This window comes from Toxorhynchites rutilus, chromosome 3 (assembly GCF_029784135.1).
Source record: "Toxorhynchites rutilus septentrionalis strain SRP chromosome 3, ASM2978413v1, whole genome shotgun sequence".
NCBI classification, from domain to species: Eukaryota; Metazoa; Arthropoda; class Insecta; order Diptera; family Culicidae; genus Toxorhynchites; species Toxorhynchites rutilus.
In genome coordinates, this window is record NC_073746.1 from 113856362 (window position 1) to 113879207 (window position 22846).

General features: G+C 40.1%; 4 protein-coding genes across 5 annotated transcripts in view; 1 reads left to right on the forward strand and 3 right to left on the reverse strand.

The window, feature by feature from the left end:
• Positions 1-1162: 1162 nt before the first annotated feature.
• LOC129776059 (zinc finger protein OZF-like) lies at positions 1163-3673 on the forward strand. Its single transcript, XM_055781442.1, has 4 exons — positions 1163-1348; positions 1443-2389; positions 2444-3217; positions 3452-3673. Exons 1-3 carry the CDS (start codon positions 1238-1240, stop codon positions 2658-2660), a joined length of 1275 nt encoding a protein of 424 aa, XP_055637417.1. The 5' UTR covers positions 1163-1237; the 3' UTR covers positions 2661-3217; positions 3452-3673.
• A 78-nt stretch (positions 3674-3751) lies between these two features.
• LOC129776057 (zinc finger protein 287-like) lies at positions 3752-5731 on the reverse strand. The gene is made up of 3 exons (XM_055781441.1): positions 5500-5731; positions 4443-5404; positions 3752-4387 (listed from the first exon to the last, which is right to left on the reverse strand). The coding sequence occupies exons 1-3, from the start codon at positions 5608-5610 to the stop codon at positions 4171-4173; spliced, it is 1290 nt and encodes a 429-aa protein (XP_055637416.1). The 5' UTR covers positions 5611-5731; the 3' UTR covers positions 3752-4170.
• A 4055-nt stretch (positions 5732-9786) lies between these two features.
• Positions 9787-13558, reverse strand: LOC129776653 (zinc finger protein 37-like). Of its 2 annotated transcripts, none has more exons than XM_055782418.1 (3): positions 13360-13558; positions 12329-13273; positions 9787-12273 (listed from the first exon to the last, which is right to left on the reverse strand). In XM_055782418.1, exons 1-3 carry the CDS (start codon positions 13452-13454, stop codon positions 12057-12059), a joined length of 1257 nt encoding a protein of 418 aa, XP_055638393.1. In that variant the 5' UTR covers positions 13455-13558; the 3' UTR covers positions 9787-12056. The 2 variants fall into 2 exon arrangements, with proteins under 2 accessions (XP_055638393.1, XP_055638392.1); XM_055782417.1 differs by having other exon boundaries at positions 12329-13278.
• An 8260-nt stretch (positions 13559-21818) lies between these two features.
• The window catches only part of LOC129777183 (collagen alpha-1(IV) chain), an 89799-nt gene continuing 88771 nt past the window's right edge, over positions 21819-22846 (reverse strand). The window contains exons 7-8 of the mRNA XM_055783305.1: positions 22589-22812; positions 21819-22500 (exon numbers count right to left, since the gene is read on the reverse strand). Of these exons, the coding sequence (XP_055639280.1) occupies positions 22314-22500; positions 22589-22812 (411 nt within the window). The 3' untranslated portion in view covers positions 21819-22313. The remainder of the gene's footprint in view (positions 22501-22588; positions 22813-22846) is intronic.

Here is a 22846-nt window from a genome sequence, read left to right on the forward strand (position 1 = left end):
TGGATCACGTACGACAACCTAAAGCGAAAAAAGTCGTGGTCGAAGCGCGGTAAGCCGGCCCAAACCATCGCCCGGATTGACGGCTAGGAAGGCTTGACCGTTTGAAGCAGGCGATTGACCAGAAGCAGCCAGAAATGATCACCATTCCTGTTGTTTTCCACCAGGAAAACGCTCGACCTCACACATCTTTGATGACCCGCCAGAAGCTACGGAAGCTCGGATGGGATCTCCTATTGCACCTACTGTATAGTCCGGACCTGGCTCCAAGTGATTATCATCTCTTCTGGTCCATGCAAAACGCTCTTGGTGATACTAAGTTAGCCTCAAAAGAGGCTTGTGAAAACTGGCTGAGTTTTTTGCAAATAAGGAGGGGGGGTTTTATAAGGGGGGGATAATAAAGTTACCTTCTAAATGGCAACAAGTTTGCGAACAAAACGGCGCATATTTGACCTAAATTAGATGATTGTATGTTAAATAAAGCGTCAAATTTCGATCAGAAATGCGACATTTCTTTTTCCCCAACCGTATAATAATCCATTACATAAAAAAAGTATCGTTTTTGAAAGTGAAAATAATCGAATTAATAAAAATAAACGAACAACATTTTTTCATCAATTGATGCTAGCGTTTCAAATCATAATAGCCCAACTGTCATGAAATATCAGTATTATTGACTTCTGAACATATATAAAATTAATTTTAATTCAATTTTACTTAATTGTGTCCAAATTTTAGGTGTTTATCATTCTGAACGATAGAATTATATCATTTTAAGTCTTTTCTTTTATTAAAACAACTAAAAAATGTGAATTACACAAATTACACCATTTATTTTCATACTAGCTCGGTCAAAAAGATAAATAAACAAAGCCCGAGTCACGTAAACGTTTGCTCCTTTCATAGGAGAAACATCTGACAGCATGCGGAAAAAGACAACAAAAGGAAAAAGGCGTATGAAATTTATTTTTCAAACAAAATGTAATCGAAAAATAAATTTTATTGACCCAGTACATACCATTTTTTGGGTGAGTGTATATTAAACAGTTTTTTTGCGTTTTTTCGACCAATCAGTCGAATTTTTACGAATACTTTTTACGTCCCAAACGTGGACATCCCTAACCAGTGAACATCAAATTCTATCTAATGCCAATAACATCATATTTACAAACCATCTATGTGCAAAACATTTTCAGTTGAATTAAGCTGAGAAAAAGCATTTTCGGAGTTTCTAGGAGCCATGGCTTCATTAGAAAGTGTATGCCGTCTTTGCATGGGTACTTCGAACGTTGTACACAATATAGTCGAGGACAATCTTTTGCAAATGATTGCGATATGCGTTAGTTTACTGGTATGTTTATCCCAACATTGGTTTCCTTATAAATATTTCGTTAATGTTCACAATGCGAGTTGTATTGTAAATACTGTATTTTGATTGTTTCTAGATTAGTCCAGATAACGAAACGCTTCCTTTAGGAGTGTGTGCGCTTTGCACGCTCAAGCTAAAAGATTTCTTTCAGTTTCGAGAAAACTGCTTAAAAGTTCAGCAAATTCTTCACCAGAAACTAGATGAATCCTACAAATCGGATGATTCAGAAACACCGAAAAATGCGGAACCTTTTCGAAAAAAGGAAGGAATCATAAGTAAACTAGAAGTAGATATAGATGATGAAAGAGTACAACAAATAGATGAAGTAGATTTGGGAGACGAAGAAATCGAAGAACAGTTAGAAGAATATGTTATTGAGGATTTAGACCAATCCATAGAGCAACTAGAGGAAACGGATGAGGAAATTGAAGAAGTTGTGACGGATTCTAATGATATGTTTTCCGATGATGATGGTTCACAAAGATTAATCTTTGATGTTCGTCAAGCTTATGAGAAAGCAAAGCAGGAGGTTTATGCGGCAGAAATGATGGAGCTTCTGAATCACAACAAGCAAAATGAATTGCGTGAAAACAGGGCGTCAAGAAGTTCCGCTAAAAAATCTACTCGAAAATTGCAGAGTAATCCAAAGATCACGGGCGAAATTGAACCCTCTTGTAAAAAGAAACGAAGAACATCTAAGACTGAGAAAGAAATTTATAGATCTTTACTGTTGACCTGCGAGATATGTGGGAAAGCCGTTGAACGTAGTCGGATGGAAGGTCATCATAATCAACATTTGAATGTACGGCCATACGTTTGCAGTGAAAACGGTTGCAATGCAACATTCACCAGCAAAATAGGACTCCAGCTGCACACCAATTACCGCCACACTGGCGAACAGCTTCCATGCGATTTATGCGGAAAGATGTTTACCTCCAAAAAGGCTGTTTATCAACATAGAAGAGAAACACACGCCGAAAAGCAGTTCAAGTGCGAGCAATGTGGAATGGTGTTCGTTTCCAGGTAAGTTAAAACACTCTTGAAAATGTTAACAGTACTGTATCAATTTACCTTCAGGTCCCGACTCAGACGACATAAATTTTCACATCTGGATCAGCGAGAGTTCAAATGTCCTCATTGCCCGCAGGAGTTCTATCGAAACAATAATCTGAAAGTTCATCTGCGGAGTCACACGAAAGAAAAACCTTTTGCTTGTAATTGGTGTGACAAAGCGTTTGGATATAATCGATTGTTGAAAGATCACATTTCTAGGCACCACCAAAATAACTGTTGAATATGAATAAAAACACCAATCCTGTTGTTAATTGTTGCGAATTCCATTGAAATACAAGATTGAAGGATAGTATTTCTCTCAGGGTCAATGCCTGATCGAAACATGAATATAATTTGTAGTTATTTCATTTTTGAAATGAAATGATTATTATACTACTATATTCAGCCGGCGAAGCTGAATATAGTAGTATAATAATCATTTCATGTAACGCTCTCGTGTTCGAAACATTAAACTTACAAACAAGTACAGAAATGAAAACGTATCTCTACGTCAAAAATCCTTCTACGCGTATCATGAACCCTCCTGTACTCGCGTGCAAAATCATATTCTCGCGCCCGGTGTCACAGCGCATATTTCAGTAGCTGAAAACGAGTGGACAGACATATCACCACCTGTTTGAACGACTCGTTGAACCAATGGAAGCGAATGTAAACATTGCTCGAGGTATTTGTGGAGGCAGTTCAAATAGAATCGCGGTTAAGGAAACGTGGGAGGAATTCAGTGAGGAGCTTAATGCACTGAGACCATCAATGCGTCTTGGTTCAGAATGCCAGCAAGTAAGTGTTTCTTCTACGATACATACAACTTCATAAGTAAATTTTATCATATTATTTGAATTACTATCAACCGAATTTCCTACCTAAAAATGTCTTATTCCTGCTAGCGTATGTTAGTACGTGTTACTTTTGCCAGCAATTTTCTTTTTTATTGCTATACTATATCAAACTTTCTATACCATATGCTAAAGCTGAAATGTCTTGCAAAACAATAATGATTTTTTTAAATTACAGATTTGGATTGACATGAGGTGAAAGGTAAAGAAAACACTAGCACACAACAAGCGAGAATTCAGGGCCAAAGGTGGTGGCCCAATACAATAAAGTTATTGACGTCGCTACAACGAGAAATCGACGCTAAAAGAGAATTACACAAAAAAAAGTTTTCCTTAAAAAAGTGGAATTTATGTGTGACTCCTTACGGAATTCCATAGATTGCAGTTGTGAAAATAAATGAAAAGATTCATTTTCTAATAATTATATTTTTTTTGTAAAGCAAATTGTTCCATGATATCGTTTTTATTACACATCCATGTATGCATTACGCCTATTAAACTTCATTCGTTGAGGGAATATCAGTTTTCTCCAAAACGTAACCATATTAACACTTTTGGAAATACATTTTCATAGCAGATGCCTTAAACAAGATTTGGCATCCTCTCTATAGTGCTTCGTGAAACATTTCAAAATATTTCATCACAACCGCTGACATTGCTAACTAACGCAATAACTTGCTAACGAATCGAGCAGTTTCCCTCGATTTCTATAATTCCAGATTTTACTCGGTGTGATGGTGATAGTGATTGTATCGAATCCTCGATTCGATTTCTATAATAGGGCCCAATATTTTCCAATTTAATTTCTGAATTTCATCAGAATTCACACCCAGGCTGTTTTCTTTCAATCCCAATAGAAGAAAAGTACTCGATATTTTTGAATGAGAGCAACCGTCTTCAACAGATGTCTTTATGTTGCCGAGAAATGTGGTCTTTCAACAATCGATTGTATCCGAACGCTTTGTCGCATGAATTACATGCAAAGGGTTTTTCTTTCGTGTGACTCCGTAGATGAACTTTAAGATTATTGCTTCGATAGAACTCCTTCGGACAATGAGGACATTTGTACTCTCGTTGATCCAAATGTGTAATTTGATGTCGTTTCAGTCGAGAGCTGAAAAAAATACTGATGTAGTACTGATCATATTTCCTAACAGGCTAAAACTTACTTGGAGATGAACACCAATCCACATTGCTCGCACTCGAATTGTTTTTCGGCGTGCGTTTCTTTTTTATGGTGATAAACAGCTTTTTTCGATTTGTACACCTTCCCGCATAGATCGCATGGTATCTGTTTGGTACTGTGGCGACCATTCGTGTGCAAACGAAGTGCTATTTTGCTGTGGAATGTGGCACCACAATCTTCCACATTGCAAGCGTACGGTCGTAAATTCAAATGTTGATTATGATGACCTTCCATTCGATTACGCTCAACAGATTTCCCACATATTTCACAGGCCATCAGCAACGATCGATATATTTCTTTCTCGTCTCGAGATTTGTTTCGTTCCTTTTTGTATGTGGATTCAAAATCATCATTTTCCAAACCACTTTGTGTATCCTCATTTGATTTCCTAGCGGAGCTTCTCGATGCTCTGATGCTGCGCAACTCATGTTGTTCGTTGTAACTCAACAGTTCAATCATTTCAACGGCAAAAACCTCCTTCTTCGTTTTTTCATATGAAGGGTGGTCATCAAAGATTGAACCTTGTGAGCTGTCATTATCGAGAAGCATGCCATCAGATTCCGTTGCAGCTTCTTCGATTTCCTCGTTTGTTTCATCTAGTTGCTCTATACATTGATCTGCATCCTCAATCACATTTAGTTCTTCCAACTGTTCTTCAATCTCATCGTTTTCAAAATCCGCTTCATCTATTTGTTCTTCCGTTTCGTCGTCTATGTCTATTTCTAGTTTGTTTATAGTGGATTCATCATTCTCGCAGACTGATTCTTCACTTTTTATCTCTGATATTAATGTTTCAGAGTCCCCCGATTTGTAGGATTCCTCCAACTTCTGTTGGAGAATTTGCTGAACTCTCAAGCAACTTTGTCGAAACTCGAAGAAATCCTTCACTTTGAACGCGCAATTCGCACACACTCCTAAAGGAAGCGTTTTATCGGTCGGGCTTATCTAAAAAACAAAATACAATTTAGAAATTTACAACAAAAGTCGTATTGTAAACAGCATTGTTCAATCTATATGAAGCAATGTTGTGATAATCATACCAGCAAACTAACGCATATTGCAATCTTCTGCAAAAGGTTTTCTTCAACTACAGTGTGTACGACGTTCGAATTCCCCATACACAGACGGCATACATTTTTTGATGAAGCCATATCTTTTATAAATTCATTTAGAAACTATTCCAACGGAATTAAATCGAAAAAATGTTTTCCGCATAGATGCTTGGTGAATTGATGTCATTGCGAATAGGTGGAATTTGATGTCTACTGTTTATAGAGCGTGACGTTTCACAACAGTATCATTAGAGGGATTCGACGTATCGGTCGAAACGAATACTGCAAAATTAAAGCAGCTGAATATACACTGAGAGTAATAATTAGTAAATATAACGATTTTTTTGGTAAATACTACCAATCTATAGTCATTTTCGACTGTACTAATAAACACATATGTCAAGCAGAACCATGATTCGGAAGCCCAATATCGGCTACATTTTCTCGCCGAAAATGCACGTATCAGAGTTATATCGTTATTATACCTCCGTATTGCCTTATGGGAACAATGAAAATGGTTAATACGCGCTTTTCTCACCAATTTTCAGATATGACAATATCCAAGCTTACTAATGTTATCGAGTAAAATATACTAATTTCTGGTAGGGATGCGGGTTTGTTGACAATATGTACAAAAAATTTGTACATTCTACTAATTTTGCATTACCAAATGTATTTAGTAGTTTTCGACCGAGGATTTTTCTAAGGGTACAGTAAGTTACTTGTAATTCGACATTTAGCTAATTGGACAGATCTGGGGTGGTATTCCGCATTTCGAAACGAGTGATTTTTTTTTCATTTCGACCACTTTTGCCATTATGAATCTCGAAGCGAGCACGAAACTAGTGAAACGAGCAAAGTTTCACATTACGTAACATTGTGCTCAAGCACTTTTTAGCTCCAAACGAGAACAAATATCTCGACAAGAAATGGTTGATCGTCGTATGGGAAAATGCTAATGAACGTTGATTATAATACCAAATCTCACATCAATCAAAATTTCAATTGCATTTCCTTCGGTTGTGACGTCTATTTGTAACAGTATTTGAGTATAAATACAATACTTTTAGTATGTTACAAAAATAATCACTTGTTATTTTAGCACTATGGAATCACAAAGAAACACAGGGCCCTATTATAGAAATCGAGGCGATAAGAATTTTGCTCGTTAGCTCTATTTTATATAAATCGAGCAATTCGATAGCACCGAGCGAGTGATAGCTATCGATGCAAATGTCAGAACTTTTCGAGTTGTTTGGTTCGCTTGTTGCATATCTTCAGAGAATGATTTTGTTTTGGTTTGCGTCCCTGATACTTTCCTTTGGGAAACATTTCAGAAACACTTAAATATATGCAATTTTCAACACATGTTCGTTTGTTTTGATCAGTATTTGTTTTACGGTGCTGCCAGAATAGTCTATACAAGGAAAGTGTTCAATCCAGCATTATTTATATTAATCATGTTATAAATTACAATGCAGAACTTACTTCCAGTGCATATTTCAGTGACTGAAAATGAGAGAACAGACAAATCACCACCAATTTGAAGGACTCGTTGAACCAATGAAAGCGAATGTAAACATTGCTCGAGGTTTTTGTGGAGGCATTTCAGATATAATCCCGGTTAAGGAAAAGCTAAGGAATTCAGTGAAGAGCTTAATGCACTGAGACCATCAATGCGTCTTGGTTCAGAATGGCAGAAAGTAAGTAAGTAAACTTTCTATACCATAGCTAAAACTGAAATGTCTTGCAAAACAATAATGTTTTTTTTAAATTACAGATTTGGGTTGACATGAGGTGAAAGGCAAAGAAAACACTAGCACACAACAAGCGAGAATTTAGGACCACAGGTAGTGGCCCAATACAGTAAAGCTATTGACGCCGCTACAAAAAAAAAATCGACGCTAAAAGAAAATTAAATCCAAAAAAAATTTTTTGCTAAAGAAGTGGAATTCATGCGTGACTCTTTACGGAATTCCATAGATTGCAGTTGTGAAAACACATGAAAAAGTTCATTTTCTAATAATTATAATTTTTGTAAAGCAAATTGTTCCATGATGTCGTTTTTATTACACATCCATTCATGCATTACGCCTATTAAACTTCATTCGTTGAGGGAATAACAGTTTTCTCCAAAACATAACCATATTAACACTCTTGAAAATATAGATATTTTTAATCGAGCTGTTTTCCTCGATTTCTATAATTCCAGATTTTACTCGGTGTGATAGTGATAGTTATTGTATCGAATCCTCGATTCGATTTCTTTAATAGGGCCCACAATAAGCATCAACACTTCTCAAGTTCGGAGTTCATGGAGGAACATACGAATCTCACCCTGAATTTGCTTAATACCCCTAATGCGTAGAGGACTTTTTTTCAAAGAATGCGCCTAATGAACGAGAGACCCCATCCGGAAAGTTTTGGATTAGAAAGAAGTACATGTGTCCGTTTTCCGTAGGCCTTCAAATGGGTATATAAGTACCATCACTACACCGGGTATCTTGGATTTGTCGAAGAAATATTGCTTTGTTTCATTAAACGATGTTGCATTTAAGTTCCCACAGAAATAATTTTTCTGTAGGTGATCTATATTTGTGGTATATAATTTCTTTTTTGACTGACCCGGCAAACTTCGTCCCGCCCAAAATTATTTCTTTGATATAAATTCTTTTGAACATTCACATTTTCTTACCGAGCGTACGTTCATGGGTACAATCGCAAAACACTCTATTGATTGATCTTTACAATTTCCTTTTCGTTATATACAATTTACATTTACTATAAATTTCCTATTATTTCTAACGAGACTCACCACTATAATATAAATTTATTTTCAGACATCATTTTCACTCAAGATTCTTGATTCACTTGCAAACAGGGTTGCCAATAATATTTTTCAAAAAACTGGAAGATTGCTCTTTAAAAAACTGGAAGAAAACTAGATCCCGTGAAATCGTTTTACTTTAAGAATTTCGGCTCTGATTTATCTAGAATCATTTTTTATGCTTATTCCAATGTCCAAGAAATAGTATTTCTTTCGAAACGTATAGAAGATCATAAAATAGCGAAATAAACCATTCGAGTAGATCAAAACAACGTTTTCCACCACTCGAACATTACTGTGAAACAACATTTGAGGATCTTTTTTCTTAAACCTCTAAAAAATATGGTTTTATTTGGATAAAACTTAAAAAATCTCTTTTTTTTGCTCGACAATGAGATTAATTGACGTACACGGTTTCTGGTTATAGCTTACTGCATCAAACCTTACCTGAATTTTGTGTTCTTTTCCTTCTCGAATTTGGACATTTCTGTAGTGTTTTTTGACCAGCTATTTTTTTCGCACTCACGAAGAATATGAAATAAAACACTTCTCCTGCGAATGACGGATCTCTATAGTAGCAAGTCCGAAAAAGATTATCCCAAAGCCCATAAGGAGAACGGTTGTAAGTTGCTATTCGAAACATCTTTGACCGTATCGACGCATGTGAATCGCTGCTGAATCGCAACAAAATCGACCCGTTTCTGAAGCGGATGGTGACTGGCGATGAAAAGTGGGTCACTTACGACAACGTGAAGCGCAAACGCTCGTGGTCGAAGCCCGCTGAAGCGGCTCAGACGGTGGCCAAGCCCTCATTAACGGCCAGGAAGGTTCTGCTGTGTGTTTGGTGGGATTGTCAAGGAATAATCTATTATGAGCTGCTCCCCTATGACCAAACGCTCAATTCGGACCTGTACTGCCAACAACTGGACCGCTTGAAGGTAACACTCATGAAGAAGAGGCCATCTTTGATAAACAGAGGCCGCATTGTCTTCCATCAGGACAACTCCAGGCCACACATTTCTTTGGTTACGCGTCAGAAGCTCCGGGAGCTCGGATGGGAGGTTCTTTTGCATCCGCCGTATAGTCCGGACCTTGCACCAAGTGACTACCACCTGTCCATGGCGAACGAGCTAGGTAGTCAGAAGTTAGCCACAAAAGAGGCCTGTGAAAATTGGCTATCCGAGTTTTTTTGCCAATAAGGAAGCGAGCTTCTATAACAGGGGTATTATGAAGTTGGCATCTCGTTGGGAACAAGTCATCGAACAAAATGGCGCGTATTTGACTTAAAACAGATGATTGTAACTAATTTTATGAACAAATGAAAATTCAAAAAAAATCCCGCAGGACTTTACTTTTTTGACAGCCTAATATATATATATATATATATATATATCCGTTTGGGTTGGAGAAAATACGAGTTTTCCACATCAATTGGGACTTTGTTGGCTTAAGTGTAACTTTTGAAAAATGCGATTCGTGGAAATCTTGTGGTCTCAATCAAATGCACTAGCAGCGGCAGCTCGTTAATTTTTATTATAAATCCGAATCTCAGGTATCAAGTTATCGTTTTCGAGTATCAGATATAACTTGCAAATCTAGGTTCAATATGCTAGAAGAGACCTAATTCGGAAAACATCCGTGACCTCCGTGAATTACAATGGAAAAGCATTGATGTCTTACTAGGCTAAAGTGACCAGATGGTCAGAGGTCTAACGCGGGACACCAAAAAAAAATTTATGTATATACGTCATTTGAACATTACATTTATTCATGAAATTCTTAACATATGTCCTTGCAATTAAACCTGATCTGTATAATTTTTTTTTCATCTTATCGGCACATAGTTGTAATTTTTCTGTGGTACAGATTTTGTTTACGTTTGAAAAAAAAACTCGCTCAATCAGAGCATTTAAGCCTGGAAACCACGATTCGAATTCAACCATTTTCTTCAAATTACCGAATGGAATATTTTAAAATTCGAACCCATTTTTCAAAAAAATTAGTGTTGACGCATGCATTAGAAAAAATTCGGATGGCGATGGAAAAAAAAACTAGAAAAGATAATACAATGAAACAAATTTTCCTTGAATCTTATGTTTATTAAGCCTTAAACAAAAATGATTCAACGCTGTTGATTCGCAGCAGCCTTGGCGAATGCCTTCAAGCAACTTTATCATTTTTTCACACTGCCAGCTCCGTCCGGAGCGAAGAAGATGGACATCCTGAGACACTTCGTGTCCACCGGATAAAATCGATTTTCTATTTACAACATACTCTCCCTGCCGCTTCCCAAACCGGGAGATCGAAACAACCGACCAAACGGTGGAGAAGTATCTGGCCAAAATGAACATTTTTATGCGGAAGCGTCAGACGAGGTCAGATGAAGTAGCTGGAGGTGCTGGTGAAAAACGACGCTAGAATTCAACGAATGGCAGGGGACCGGGTACCCCACAAATGAGGTAAGCATTGACGTCTCTGGCTGACGATCGGCGCTAAGGGAATGTTTAAGTCGCCTTTTTTCGAGTCTTGCGGTGAACGCAAAGATATACACGAGGTGCCTGCCGGATGTTGCCGCCTTCATAAAGAGGTATCACGCAACGGAGAGATCAATAGAGAAGATGAATCGGCTGAAAATAAACATCGTAGCGAAGATCGCCAACCTTATCAACATCCCCCAGCTGCGAAGGATAGAAAAAAATGGGCGAACTTCAAACGGAAGATTTCCTTCAATAACTTCATGGACAAAACGAAGAAACAGCTGACCACTAAAGCCATGTAAAGGTTAAAGAACATGCCGACTTTTATCTTTTCATCAACTATGGTTCCGGGCGTAAGCTCGCCTGGCACTTCATTTACGATAAAAAACATTTTCCAATTTTATTGCTGTCATTCCCACTTGACACTCTCTAAACAAAAAGTACACGTTCGGTGCGATGAAACTGACTCAACAAGTTAAGTCATTGTCAGACCTTATCAGGTCACCCTTTAATATATTCAATCTTCTAATGCATTTGATTTTCGAGTTTTTGTTCCGTCGAGCAGAGACGAAATTTCATTTCGACGATTAGTTGCGTCCACGCTTACAAATTAATTCACTTACCAGAGTCCTGGTACTTCTGCAAAGGAGATCTTTTCAGGTCACCCTCTAATATCTTCAACGGCTACGGAATGCATTTGGTTTTCAAGTTTTCGTTTCATCAAGTGGTCTATAGTTTGGGTTAGCATAATCACATCACTTTCCTCAGTGAATCCTGATTCATACCTTCCCCCACTAACAACTATCCCCCTCCCATGATAATCGCTAGGGAACCACGCTATAGAGGCGACCCTTCTGGCCTTCGGACGGCGAATATCATACTAACATTCATCCCCTTCCCCTGGTGACTGTAAGGACATGGCCGGCGTCATTATTGACTATTTAAAGTTCGAATCACCGAAACTTGTACAATGAAAATGATTTGCTACTCCCAAGCGTCATTCGGTGTGTTCTTTGTGCAATTTCGCTGGTTCAGGTCAATCACGGAGAGCAACTACGAATTGTACAGCCTACCTAAGCTCTAGCTCAAAATGCGGAATGTCCCCCTGGTCCGCCTAAGTACGTTGAATTGGGAATACTTCCGTCAGGTTAATTCAGTTCAGGATCCAAAATTTTCTTTCAATCCTAATTGAAAAAACACTATGAACGGTACTTTAAAACTTTTCATGAAAGCCACCACTTTCAACAGATGTCTTTATGTTGCCGAGATATGTGATCTTTCAACAGTCGGTTATATCCGAACGCTTTGTCGCATGAATTACATGCAAAGGGCTTTTCTTTCGTGTGGCTCCGTAGATGAACTTTAAGACTACTGTTTCGATAGAATGCCTTTGGACAATGAGGACATTTGTACTCTCTTTGATCCAAATGTGTAATTTGATGTCGTTTCAGCGGAGAGCTGAAAAGAAAATTGATGTAGTACTAATTACGTTTCCTAACTGGCCAAAACTCACTTGGAAAAGAACACCAATCCACATTGCTCACACGTGAATTTTTTTTCGTCGTGTGTTGCTCTTTTATGGCGGTAAAGCGCTTTTTTCGATACGTACACCTTCCCGCATAGATCACATGGTATCTGTTTGGTACTGTGGCGGCTATTCGTGTGCAGACGAAGTTTTATTTTGCAGTCGAATGTGGCACCACAATCTTCCATATTGCAAGCGTACGGTCGTAAATTCAAATGCTGATTATGATGACCTTCCATTCGATTACGTTCTACAGATTTCCCACATATCTCACAGGTCATCAGCAACGATCGATATATTTCTTTCCCGTCTCGAGATTTGTTTCTTTTCTTTTTGTATGTGGATTCAAAATCATCATTTTCTAAACCACTTTGTATATCTTCATTTGATTTTTTAGCGGAGCTTTTCGATGCTCTGATACTGCGCAATTCATGTTGTTCGTTGTAATTTAGTAGTTCGATCATTTCAATCGGAAAAACCTCCTGCTTGGTTTTTTCATATGAAGGGTGGACATCAAAGATTGACCCTTGTGAGCTATCATTATCAAGAAGCATGCCATCAGATTCCGTTGCAGCTTCTTCGATTTCCTCGTTTGTTTCATCTAGCTGGTCTCTATCCTTAATCACATTTAGTTCTTCCAACTGTTCTTCAATCTCATCGCTTTCAAAATCCGCTTCATCTATTTGTTCTTCAGTTTCGTCATCTATGTCTATTTCTGGTTTGTTTATAGTTGATTCATCATTCTCGCAGACTGACTCTTCACTTTTTATTATTGATATAAATGTTTCTGAGTCTCTTGATTTACAGGATTCCTCCGATTTCTGTTGGAGAATTCGCTGAACTCTCAAGCAACTTTGTCGAAACTCGAAGAAACCCTTCACTTTGAACGCGCACTCCGCACACACTCCTAAAGGAAGCGTTTTATCGGTCGGACTAATCTGGAAAAATAAAATTTAAAAATTCACAATACAAGTGGTTTTGTACAATCTATATAGAAGTCAATGGTGTTATAATCATACCAGCAAACTAAAGCATATTGCAATCTTCTGTAAAAGGTTTTCTCCGACCAAAGTGTGTACGACGTTCGAATTTCCCATGCACAGACGGCATACATTTTCTGAGAAAACCATATCTTCTATAAGTTGGTTTGTAAACTATTTCAACGAATTTAAATTGAAAATGTTTTCCGCATAGATGCTTGGCGAATTGATGTTATTGCTTATAGGTGGAATTTGATGTCTAGTAGAGCGTGACGTTTGAAAGCAGTATTTGTAGAGGGATTCGGCGTAGCGGTCGAACCCAAGGTGATTATATATATGTAAATATAATTATATGTATGTATGTATACGTATACTTACATACCTTGGTAGAAACCAATACTGATAAAAGAAAGCGGTGTACCATTTTTCGAACACCACACTACAGGGTGTTCAACAAGTTTGAATACAGCTTTTCATCGTTGGGTAGGTGCGCACCACTTAGGTGACGTCCAAATTGAACCCCTATTGAACTGACAGAAGCCAACATATTGAGTTCCCCTCTGACATTTTCCCTTTGTTGCTCCATGAGAATTCTGTTCATTGGTATTGGTAATATTTAGTCTCATATATAGGTTAACCGACGTGCGCGGTGTTGGTGTCATTTGTTGTTTGTTTACCACGCACGATGAAGGATGTCGTAGTGAAGTTGTTTACGAGAGGTGAACGACCCAGCGACATATTCCGACGGTTGAAGATCCGGGGTGAAGCGGGATTTCATTTTATTAGCGTAAGATAATATTAGCGTGCAGAATTTGAATTTGAATATCCATGCGCAGCAGGCGCTGACTTTAAACCTAGAAATAAAATTTTTATTAGTAACTGTGTTCTCAACCAAAGCAGTAGTTTGTTCTTCGGCTCTATCCGAGAGGTTATGGGCTGTTCGAGAATAGTGAAGAAAAAATGTCAACAGGAGGTAGTAACTCAGGAGGAAGCGGAAGCGGCGAACCAGCACCGGTATCAGCAGCAACTCAAGTTCAAGATTTGTCAACCCTACCGTCCATAGAACGCCTGACTGGTCACGACAATTGGGCAACTTGGAAATTTGCGGTAGAAACATTTTTGGAGCTTGAGGACCTGTGGGATGCGGTGAAGCCGATAGCGAATGCTGATGGAACTTTCCCAGATCATTTCCACCGCCCACCAGATTCGAGGCGTTGGATTTGATATCTCTGAGGAATGGATTGGAACGTTGCTGTTAGCAGGTCTACCGGACGAGAACAAACCCATGATAATGGCATTGGAAAGCTCTGGGACTGCGATTACAGGGGACAGCATCAAAACGAAATTGCTACAAGAAGTGCAAACGCAAACCAACCGAACCGCATTTTTTGGGAAAAGGACACCTCAACCGAGGAAGAAGCAAAGCGCAGCAGAAAGCAGGTCAGCAGAGCAGCCCAAGGGACCCAAATGCAAGCGGTGCAAGAAGTTTGGCCACATCGCCCGAGAATGCCCAGCGAATCAACGAGGATCAGCGTTTAGTGCCGTGTTATCGACTAACAACGGTGCGGATGACGAAGCTTGGTATTTTGATTCAGGAGCGTCGGATCAATTCAACAACAACCGAAAACTTCTGGTGAACACGAGGGATGCACACGGTGTAGTTATAGCAGCAGACAAAGTGACGATGAATATCGTTGCGAGTGGCCTGGTCAAGCTAGATGTGAAGTGTACTCCCGAAAGTCCACCGATAGAAGTCAACGGCGTGAAATTCATCCCCGAAATGTCCAACAACCTTCTTTCGGTAAGTCAAATCGTTCGCCGTGGACACATGGTGCAATTTTCTCTAACCGGAGTCAAGGTGATCGACCCATCGGGCGTCGTCATAGCAACGGGTTGCCATGACATCGAGAAAAAGCTGTTTCGGTTCGAAGCGAAAAATACTATAGCAACGTCACTGGCATGCACATCAAGCAATATCGACACGTGGCACAGGAGAATGGGTCACCTGAATGTAGGCAGCCTGAAGCAGCTGAAAGGTGGTCTAGCTTCTGGTATACAGTTCGATGAAACGACTTATGGAAATTGTGTCGTCTGTGCGATGGGAAAACAGTCCCGTCTACCTTTTCCTAAGGAGGGACATCGTGCAGGTCAAGTGCTGGAGGTCGTCCATTCAGACATTTGCGGTCCGATGGAGGAGACATCGTTGGGCGGAAGTCGATACTACGTGTCCTTCACCGACGATAAGACGAGACGAATTTCCATCTATTTTCTGGAGACCAAGTCCGAAGCCGAGGTGCTGCGAGCGTTCATCCACTACCACAGTCTCGCAGAGCGGTAAACCGGATGCAAATTGAAAATTCTTCGGACAGACAATGGTAAGGAATACACCAATAAGTCTTTCCAGAACCGGCTGAGAGTATTGGGCATCCGGCACCAGACGTCAACGGAGTATACCCCGGAGCAAAACGGTCTGGCCGAGCGAGTTAATCGCACCATCGTCGAGCGGGCTCGATGCATATTGTTTGAAGCGAAGCTACCGAAGGCATTCTGGGCCGAAGCGGTGGCAGCTGCAACGTACTTGGTCAACCGTTCCCCGACCAAAGGGCACAAGCAAACACCGGAGGAGACTTGGAGTGGCCGGATTTGTCACACATACGTGTAATTGGTGCCAAGGTGATGGCACACATTCCCAAGCAAAAACGGCGCAAATGGGATGCCAAGTCCAAGGAATCGATTCTCGTGGGTTTCGATGAAGATACCAATGCATACCGCTTGTATGATACCGCCACGAAGAAGGTTTTCAAGAGTCGGGATGTCGTCTTCATTAGTGAACCGTCCCACGAACCATCCGATACCGTATCAGCTCCAGTGAGGAAGCCAACGCAGGTGCGTACATTCGTGTCCTTGGATTTCGAAGAAGCACAAGCAGATGTCGTCGATGTTATCGAGGCGCACTCACCTGAGGAAGAAAAAGAAGAGGAGGAGCAGTCAGATGATTATTCGGACGATTCGGAGGCATCCAACTACTACTCGCAAGCCGAAACCAGCGAAAGTGATGTTTCTGACGGTGACGTGACAATCATTGCGCTCCCCCCCGCGACAATCTTCACAACCACCCGAGTCGCAGGTGTTGAGGCGCAGCGGAAGGGAGCGCGCATTACCAGGCAAGTACCTTGATTATTATATTCCGAGCAAAGGCCTACCGTCCTACCAATTTTCAGGCCAGCGCAACGTTCAGCCAACGGTCGGATCGTCGTTTGGATCGGCATCGGCTACCGCATCGGAGCAGCAACATATGAAGAAGGGCAACTGTCTCGCTAGCCGCACCGCTAGTGACCCCCGTAGTTTCAAGGAGGCGTTACAATTCGCAGACGCCGAACTTTGGAAAGCTGCAATGATCGAAGAATATCAAGCGTTAGTGAAGAACAACACATGGAAGCTCGTCGATCTACCCCCCGGTGAGCTGTTTAAAACCAAGGAGGACGAAAAGGGCAACATCGTGCGGAACAAGGCCAGGATCGTGGCGCAAGGCTTCACCCAGAAGTTTCGTGTCGATTACGACGAAGTTTTCGCACCTGTGGCGAAGCAAGTCACGTTTCGCACTTGCTAACCGTCGCTGCCCGGAAGAATCTGACTGTGAAGCACGTGGATGTCAAGACGGCGTATCTTAACGGAGAGCTGGATGAAGTCATCTATATGCGCCAACCCGATGGTTTCCATACCGGAAATGAGGGTACCGTATGCCGCTTGAGGAGGAGCCTATACGGACTCAAACAGTCAGCGCGAGTATGGAACAAGAAGGTGGATTCTTTCTTCAAGGCCATAGGGTTTATCCAGTCGAAGGCAGATCCATGCCTATACATCCGGAAGAAAGGAGAAGCATTCACGTACATCCTAATCTACGTGGATGATATGGTCATCGTCGCGCAGTCAGAGGAAGAGTTCCGCTCCATTTTGGGATACCTAGAGCAACAGTTCGCCGTTATCAACCTGGGAGATCTTCATCATTTCTTGGGTATGGAGGTAGAACGTGGACAGAATGGCTTCAAATTGAACCAACAGGCTTACATCAACAAGCTAGTCAAGAGGTTCAGCTTGGAAAATGCCAAACCGTCGAAGGTTCCCATCGATCCAGGCTATTTGCAGCTGAAGGAGGAGGAGCATGACCAGCTACCGAATAACCACCAATTCATTAGCCTTATTGGAGGATTGCTTTACGTGGCACTGCACACTCGTCCGGATATTGCAGTAAGCACGACGATCCTGGCGCAGAAATCCAGTTGCCCCAACCAACAAGACTGGAATGAAGCTAAGCGAGTGCTGCGATATCTAGCAACAAGCAGTCACCTCAAGCTGGCACTGGGATCCAACAGCGATGGCTTGTCGCTATACGCTGACGCGGATTGGGCAGGAGACCAGCGGGACCGGAAGTCTAAATCTAGGCATTTGATCATGTTCGGAGGAGGCCTGATCCAGTGGGGTTCCAGAAAGCAGTCGTGTGTGGCCCTCAGCACAACCGAAGCCGAATTGGTTGCACTTGCGGAGGGATGCCAAGAGCTTATCTGGACGAAGCGATTGATGGATGAAATAGGCGAGTCTTCAACCCAGCCAATTCCAGTATACGAAGACAACCAGAGCTGCATCAAGGTAATCGAAAGCGACCGTTTGGAGCGAAGGACGAAACACATTGAAACGAAATTCTTTTTCGTTCGCGATCTCCATCAGCAACAGCTAATCAACCTGCAGTACTGCCCTTCGGAATCGATGTTAGCTGACATGTTGACGAAGCCACTGCAACGAGTCCGTTTGGAGGATTTACGAAGCCAAATGGGAGTAATTCAAGATTAGCACGAGGAGGAGTATTAACGTAAGATAATATTAGCGTGCAGAATTTGAATTTGAATATCCATGCGCAGCAGGCGCTGACTTTAAACCTAGAAATAAAATTTTCATTAGTAACTGTGTTCTCAACCAAAGCAGTAGTTTGTTCTTCGGCTCTATCCGAGACATTTATACCACCATCCGTCGGTACTGGGAGACAAGCTCGGCAAATGATCGTGCGAGATGCGGGCGGTCGCGTTCGGTGAGGACGCCAGCAGCCATCAAGGTGATGAAGGAGCGGGTTCGTCGAAAAATGAACCACTCGATCCAGAAGACCGCAACTGACCAGGACGTGTCGATCAGGACTGCCCCCACCATCACGATGAAGGACCTGGGATACAAGCCGTACAGGAAACGTAATGTTCACAGGGTAACAAAGAAGAGGCTGGACAGAGCCAAACTGATACTTTCGCGGCACGCATGTGAGGAGTTCGTGTTTTCTAATGTGAAGCTATTTGTCTTGCTACAGCCGCACAATGTCCAAATTGATCGGCTGTGGGCGCCGACGTTGACCAGCATTCCCCATCCCACATAAACAACCCCCGGTTCCAGAGCACCGCGTCGGTGTTAATAAAGTGTTATTCGAATAATAAAATATATAAACTGATTTTTATTTGCTTGGGCAGAGCCTGTGTTAATCTAGACGTGTTTTTGAGCTTATTGGTGTTTGGAGTCTTTCAGATATATCATTTAGTTCTTAAGAATTCATGCATGGTTTACGAATTGGAAGAAGCTTCAAAGTACAACGCATTGCAAATCGGATGGAAAGATGATTTTTTTTAAAAGCGAGAGTTCGGTTCATTGCTATAGTTACCATCGATATAATCAATAGAGTACACCCAGGTTACGTACCTGTACACGTACACGCGGGGAAACGTACCTTGTAAAAAACCGCGTTAATTGGAAAATCCGCGTAAAAAAACGTGTTGATTCGAAAATCCGCGTAAAAAACGTGCTAATTGGAAAATCCGCGTAAAAAAACCTTGGTGTATTGCGGGGCAAAGGTGCGCACGGGACAAAAGTGCGATTAGTTGAAAAATTGCTTGTGGTATAAAAGTGCGCAGTGGCTGTGGGGCAAAAGCTCGTACCATCGTTTTGCTCTCAGAAATAGTTGTAAAATGTGTGCAAATTTTTAACGGGACTCACAAGAAGAAAACTAATTTGAAGAAATGCACTCCATAAATGCTCGAAATGGCCCGACAGTAGCTTCGGGAGGCAGTCTTGAAGCGTCGGATTGCGGTAAGTAAGTGATTCATAATCTGCATCTTCTTTTATTGATATTTCTACTTCTGCTGGGATGTGCCAGCGCGCAGCTAGGGCGGTTCACAGGATCTGGCGAACCGTTGCACAGCACTGGACAAAGCCTTCTATGGTATGACTCTCAATGATTTACGACGCCTGGCGTTTGATTTTACGGAAGCCAACAACCTCCTGCACGAATCCAACCAAGTTGCAAAAATGGCAGGAAGAGATTGGGTTTCTAGCTTCATGAGGAAACATCGTCTGTCTCTTCGAACCCCGCAAAAAATCAACAGCGATCCAACCCAGCAAACATTAAATCGCATAACAAGCGTATATATAACATCATATGCCCTTAAATTTGGTTGGCATATAATGCGCCTAACTGGCATATGCATGCAAAAGTGGAGGCCATATACATACATGGCAAATGCTTACCGAATTTGTTTGGATGAATATGCAACTTTGACCGGCTATAATAGCGATTATGTTGAAATTGAATTGCGATCTAGTATGAATATATTTATAAATTGTCAAAGCACCAAATACGACTTTTACCATACTCATATACGATTTATTACAGACATAGAAAAAAAACAATAGGCGCAAAATATTTTCGTGAAATGTTTATTATAGCCTCACAAACCGCCATTTTTATATATGAGTATTTATGTTTGTAGAAATAATAACTGTTTGATCGACTTGTGTTGGGAGTGGAATATGAATGTTTAAAATGGCTCAGATTGATGTTTGGTGAAAACTGCCCGATGTGAGTTCGAACTCCGGTCGTCTGAATTATCATCCACCAGATGTCTCGCGCGGCTAACTGAAATTTAATTCAACAGCGGTTAAAACTTTCGAGTGCATCAGCATTTCATTGACATTTGAATATGATGTAATATGTTCTTTATTAGGATCTAATATGATTTACTGTTTCACGATTTTCTTCAGCATGCAACACGATTTACTACAGTAATGAATCGATTTAAATTATACGCTTGTACGACACACAAACTGCATCAGCGTTATATACGCATATGACGCGGATTAAATATATTTTACGACAATGTACATCATGAATTTGATGTTTATTATACCGAATTGCGACTTAATTTGATAATGGTATATAAAAAATGGGTAGGTTATATATATGATATAACCGCAAGGTTGACGTGGGACTATCTCAGCTTAGCAATCATTTGTTCGTGTTGATTAAATTTTTGATTGGATGAAACAATTTCCGACTCGCATGAATTTGCAATGCCAGTTTCCCCACGCTCCATGGATTTGAAGTCTGTGTTAGAGAAACACATTTCAATTTGCAATGCCAATTTCCCCACACTCCATGGAATTGAAGTCTGTGTTTAAGTCGGAACAAAAATATCCCCGACTTTCATGTATTTGCAATGCCGATTTCTCCAAGGCTACTTAGTTTTGATGGCTGTGTTGGGGAAACCGCAAATCGGGCCAATCAAAACGAGGCAGTTAGGGCGTTTTGATAACGCTTAACATTTTACAGTTATTCAATTGTTTATCTAATGAAAAATAACATTTTATTAATTGCGATAACAGCGTAGAAATATTCACTATCAATTGATGCAAACATCTTTCCCATCCAGAAAGAAATGTTCGAGTTATAAGCATTCGGAATCTTTCATTTCTCCCTGCATTCTCTGTGCTTAGGTTTTCATTTTACCCCCCCCATATACTCCGGTTAGACGTAGTCCCACGTCAAAATCGAATTTTTACATTTTATGCGATTTCAAATATACACGATGCATACTTTGATTGATATTATATGCGATTATGATTTATTCGGATTTCTTGTAAGACTTGGCACGTGCAAAATTATACGATTTAATGTTTGCTGGGAAGGCAAAGCGTCGGAATCCTCAGAACCGAAATCCAAGATGAGAAAAAAAATAAGTTTAAAAATATAAATAAAAAAATATAATATTTCAACGTCGTGAAATCTTGATTTATGAGGATTTTGATTGAAAGCTCACCAGAAACTGTTTATAATTATATTGCAGCAAAATTGAGAGAGATAGAAGTTGGGTGTCAAAGAACAAATTGTAGAGCGATTAGAGAGTTTCAATTGCTTGATAGAAACAATAAAGTTTTTAATGGAATGGATCATCATCATCATCATCATCATCATGAAAAAGGACAAAGGAATAGCAAAAGTACGGGAAACAAACTTTGTTGGAGAACATCCCCAATACTTTTAGTGACACTATGATCAGGAACAAATACTGTCAATGCAATTTATTCATATGATCGAAAATTACAAGTAGAAATGAATAACATAACAAGAATAAGTTGAAAACAAATAGTTGCTAAAAATAATGTTTCGGACTAAACATTCGAAATAAAGTATGTTTTTGGTTGTGTTTCTTTTATTCATACATTTATATAATATTATTTTACAATAGTACCCTTAATATTGAACATGCTTAATGTAGTATTAGGCAGAGGAAATTCGAAATCGTTGTTAAAAAACTGAGTACGGATGTGGTAGTTTTGTAAAAGTATATGTGAAGATATCTACAGGACAAAATCTTCACTCCTAAAGACTTAGCTTGGAAACGTAGTTTTTTCCCAACTTGGCACTTTGGTTTCAACTTAAAAAATTATGTCGTAATTAATGAATAACATTGTTCTGGATGTTGCACATTCTACTCCGGAATTACGATTTTTTGCAAATGTCTCCACTACTGACATCAGTATAAATTAAATAATGTTTGTTACTGGATTCGGGCATATGTTATTCATTTGTTTGAATTGTAGAAATTTCGCAGAATGAACAATGGCACACAGACAGTAACTAAAAGCAACTGAAAGATTTACAGGTCTAGTCGTACTAATTTACATTAAGAATTATAACGGTTTCGATTGCGTCCACCCGGTCGAATTCGTCGTCTTGGTGGCTGCGGCGGAGGTGGCGGATAGAATGGCTTTTGAACCGTTGCAATGTTTGGGCGTCTTAGAGCAGAAGCACTTATGGCTCCATCCGGAAGCACTCTCAGGAATCCTGCCTTACGACGACAAACGATGCATCTGTTTTGAAAGATTTTGATATGAGATTTATTGTAGTTTTGATGTTTAGCTCTTTACGACATCTGAATATTTTATAACTTTTACGAACCTGCTAATCTTGCTGGTTTGGTCAGCCTTCAATGTCTGCTGTTTTGGCTGGTAGAATTCCTGACCATCCTCGATTATCGTCAACCAGAACGAAGTTATTCCATCGTAGAAATTGCATGTTCCATGACCGTGACATTCAACAACAGGTTGAGCGCGGAATTCTTCCAAACACGATCCCGGGGATGTCAAATCCATTCCGAATCCTCCGCTGTTGTCAGTTGTATGCTGAAACGATTGATTTAGGTCAGTAGCGATCTTT

What these genes read in the sequence shown, in the direction of transcription:
- LOC129776059 (XM_055781442.1), top strand. Translation starts at nt 1,238, where the DNA reads ATGGCTTCATTAGAAAGTGTATGCCGTCTTTGCATGGGTACTTCGAAC. An exon ending in CGATATGCGTTAGTTTACTG is followed by an intron (nt 1,349 to 1,442) that starts GTATGTTTATCC and finishes GATTGTTTCTAG; the next exon opens with ATTAGTCCAGATAACGAAAC. An exon ending in GGAATGGTGTTCGTTTCCAG is followed by an intron (nt 2,390 to 2,443) that starts GTAAGTTAAAAC and finishes ATTTACCTTCAG; the next exon opens with GTCCCGACTCAGACGACATA.
- LOC129776057 (XM_055781441.1), bottom strand. Translation starts at nt 5,610, where the DNA reads ATGGCTTCATCAAAAAATGTATGCCGTCTGTGTATGGGGAATTCGAAC. An exon ending in CAATATGCGTTAGTTTGCTG is followed by an intron (nt 5,405 to 5,499) that starts GTATGATTATCA and finishes TTTGTTTTTTAG; the next exon opens with ATAAGCCCGACCGATAAAAC. An exon ending in GGATTGGTGTTCATCTCCAA is followed by an intron (nt 4,388 to 4,442) that starts GTAAGTTTTAGC and finishes TATTTTTTTCAG; the next exon opens with CTCTCGACTGAAACGACATC.
- LOC129776653 (XM_055782417.1), bottom strand. Translation starts at nt 13,470, where the DNA reads ATGGTTTTCTCAGAAAATGTATGCCGTCTGTGCATGGGAAATTCGAAC. An exon ending in CAATATGCTTTAGTTTGCTG is followed by an intron (nt 13,279 to 13,359) that starts GTATGATTATAA and finishes TTATTTTTCCAG; the next exon opens with ATTAGTCCGACCGATAAAAC. An exon ending in GGATTGGTGTTCTTTTCCAA is followed by an intron (nt 12,274 to 12,328) that starts GTGAGTTTTGGC and finishes TTTTCTTTTCAG; the next exon opens with CTCTCCGCTGAAACGACATC.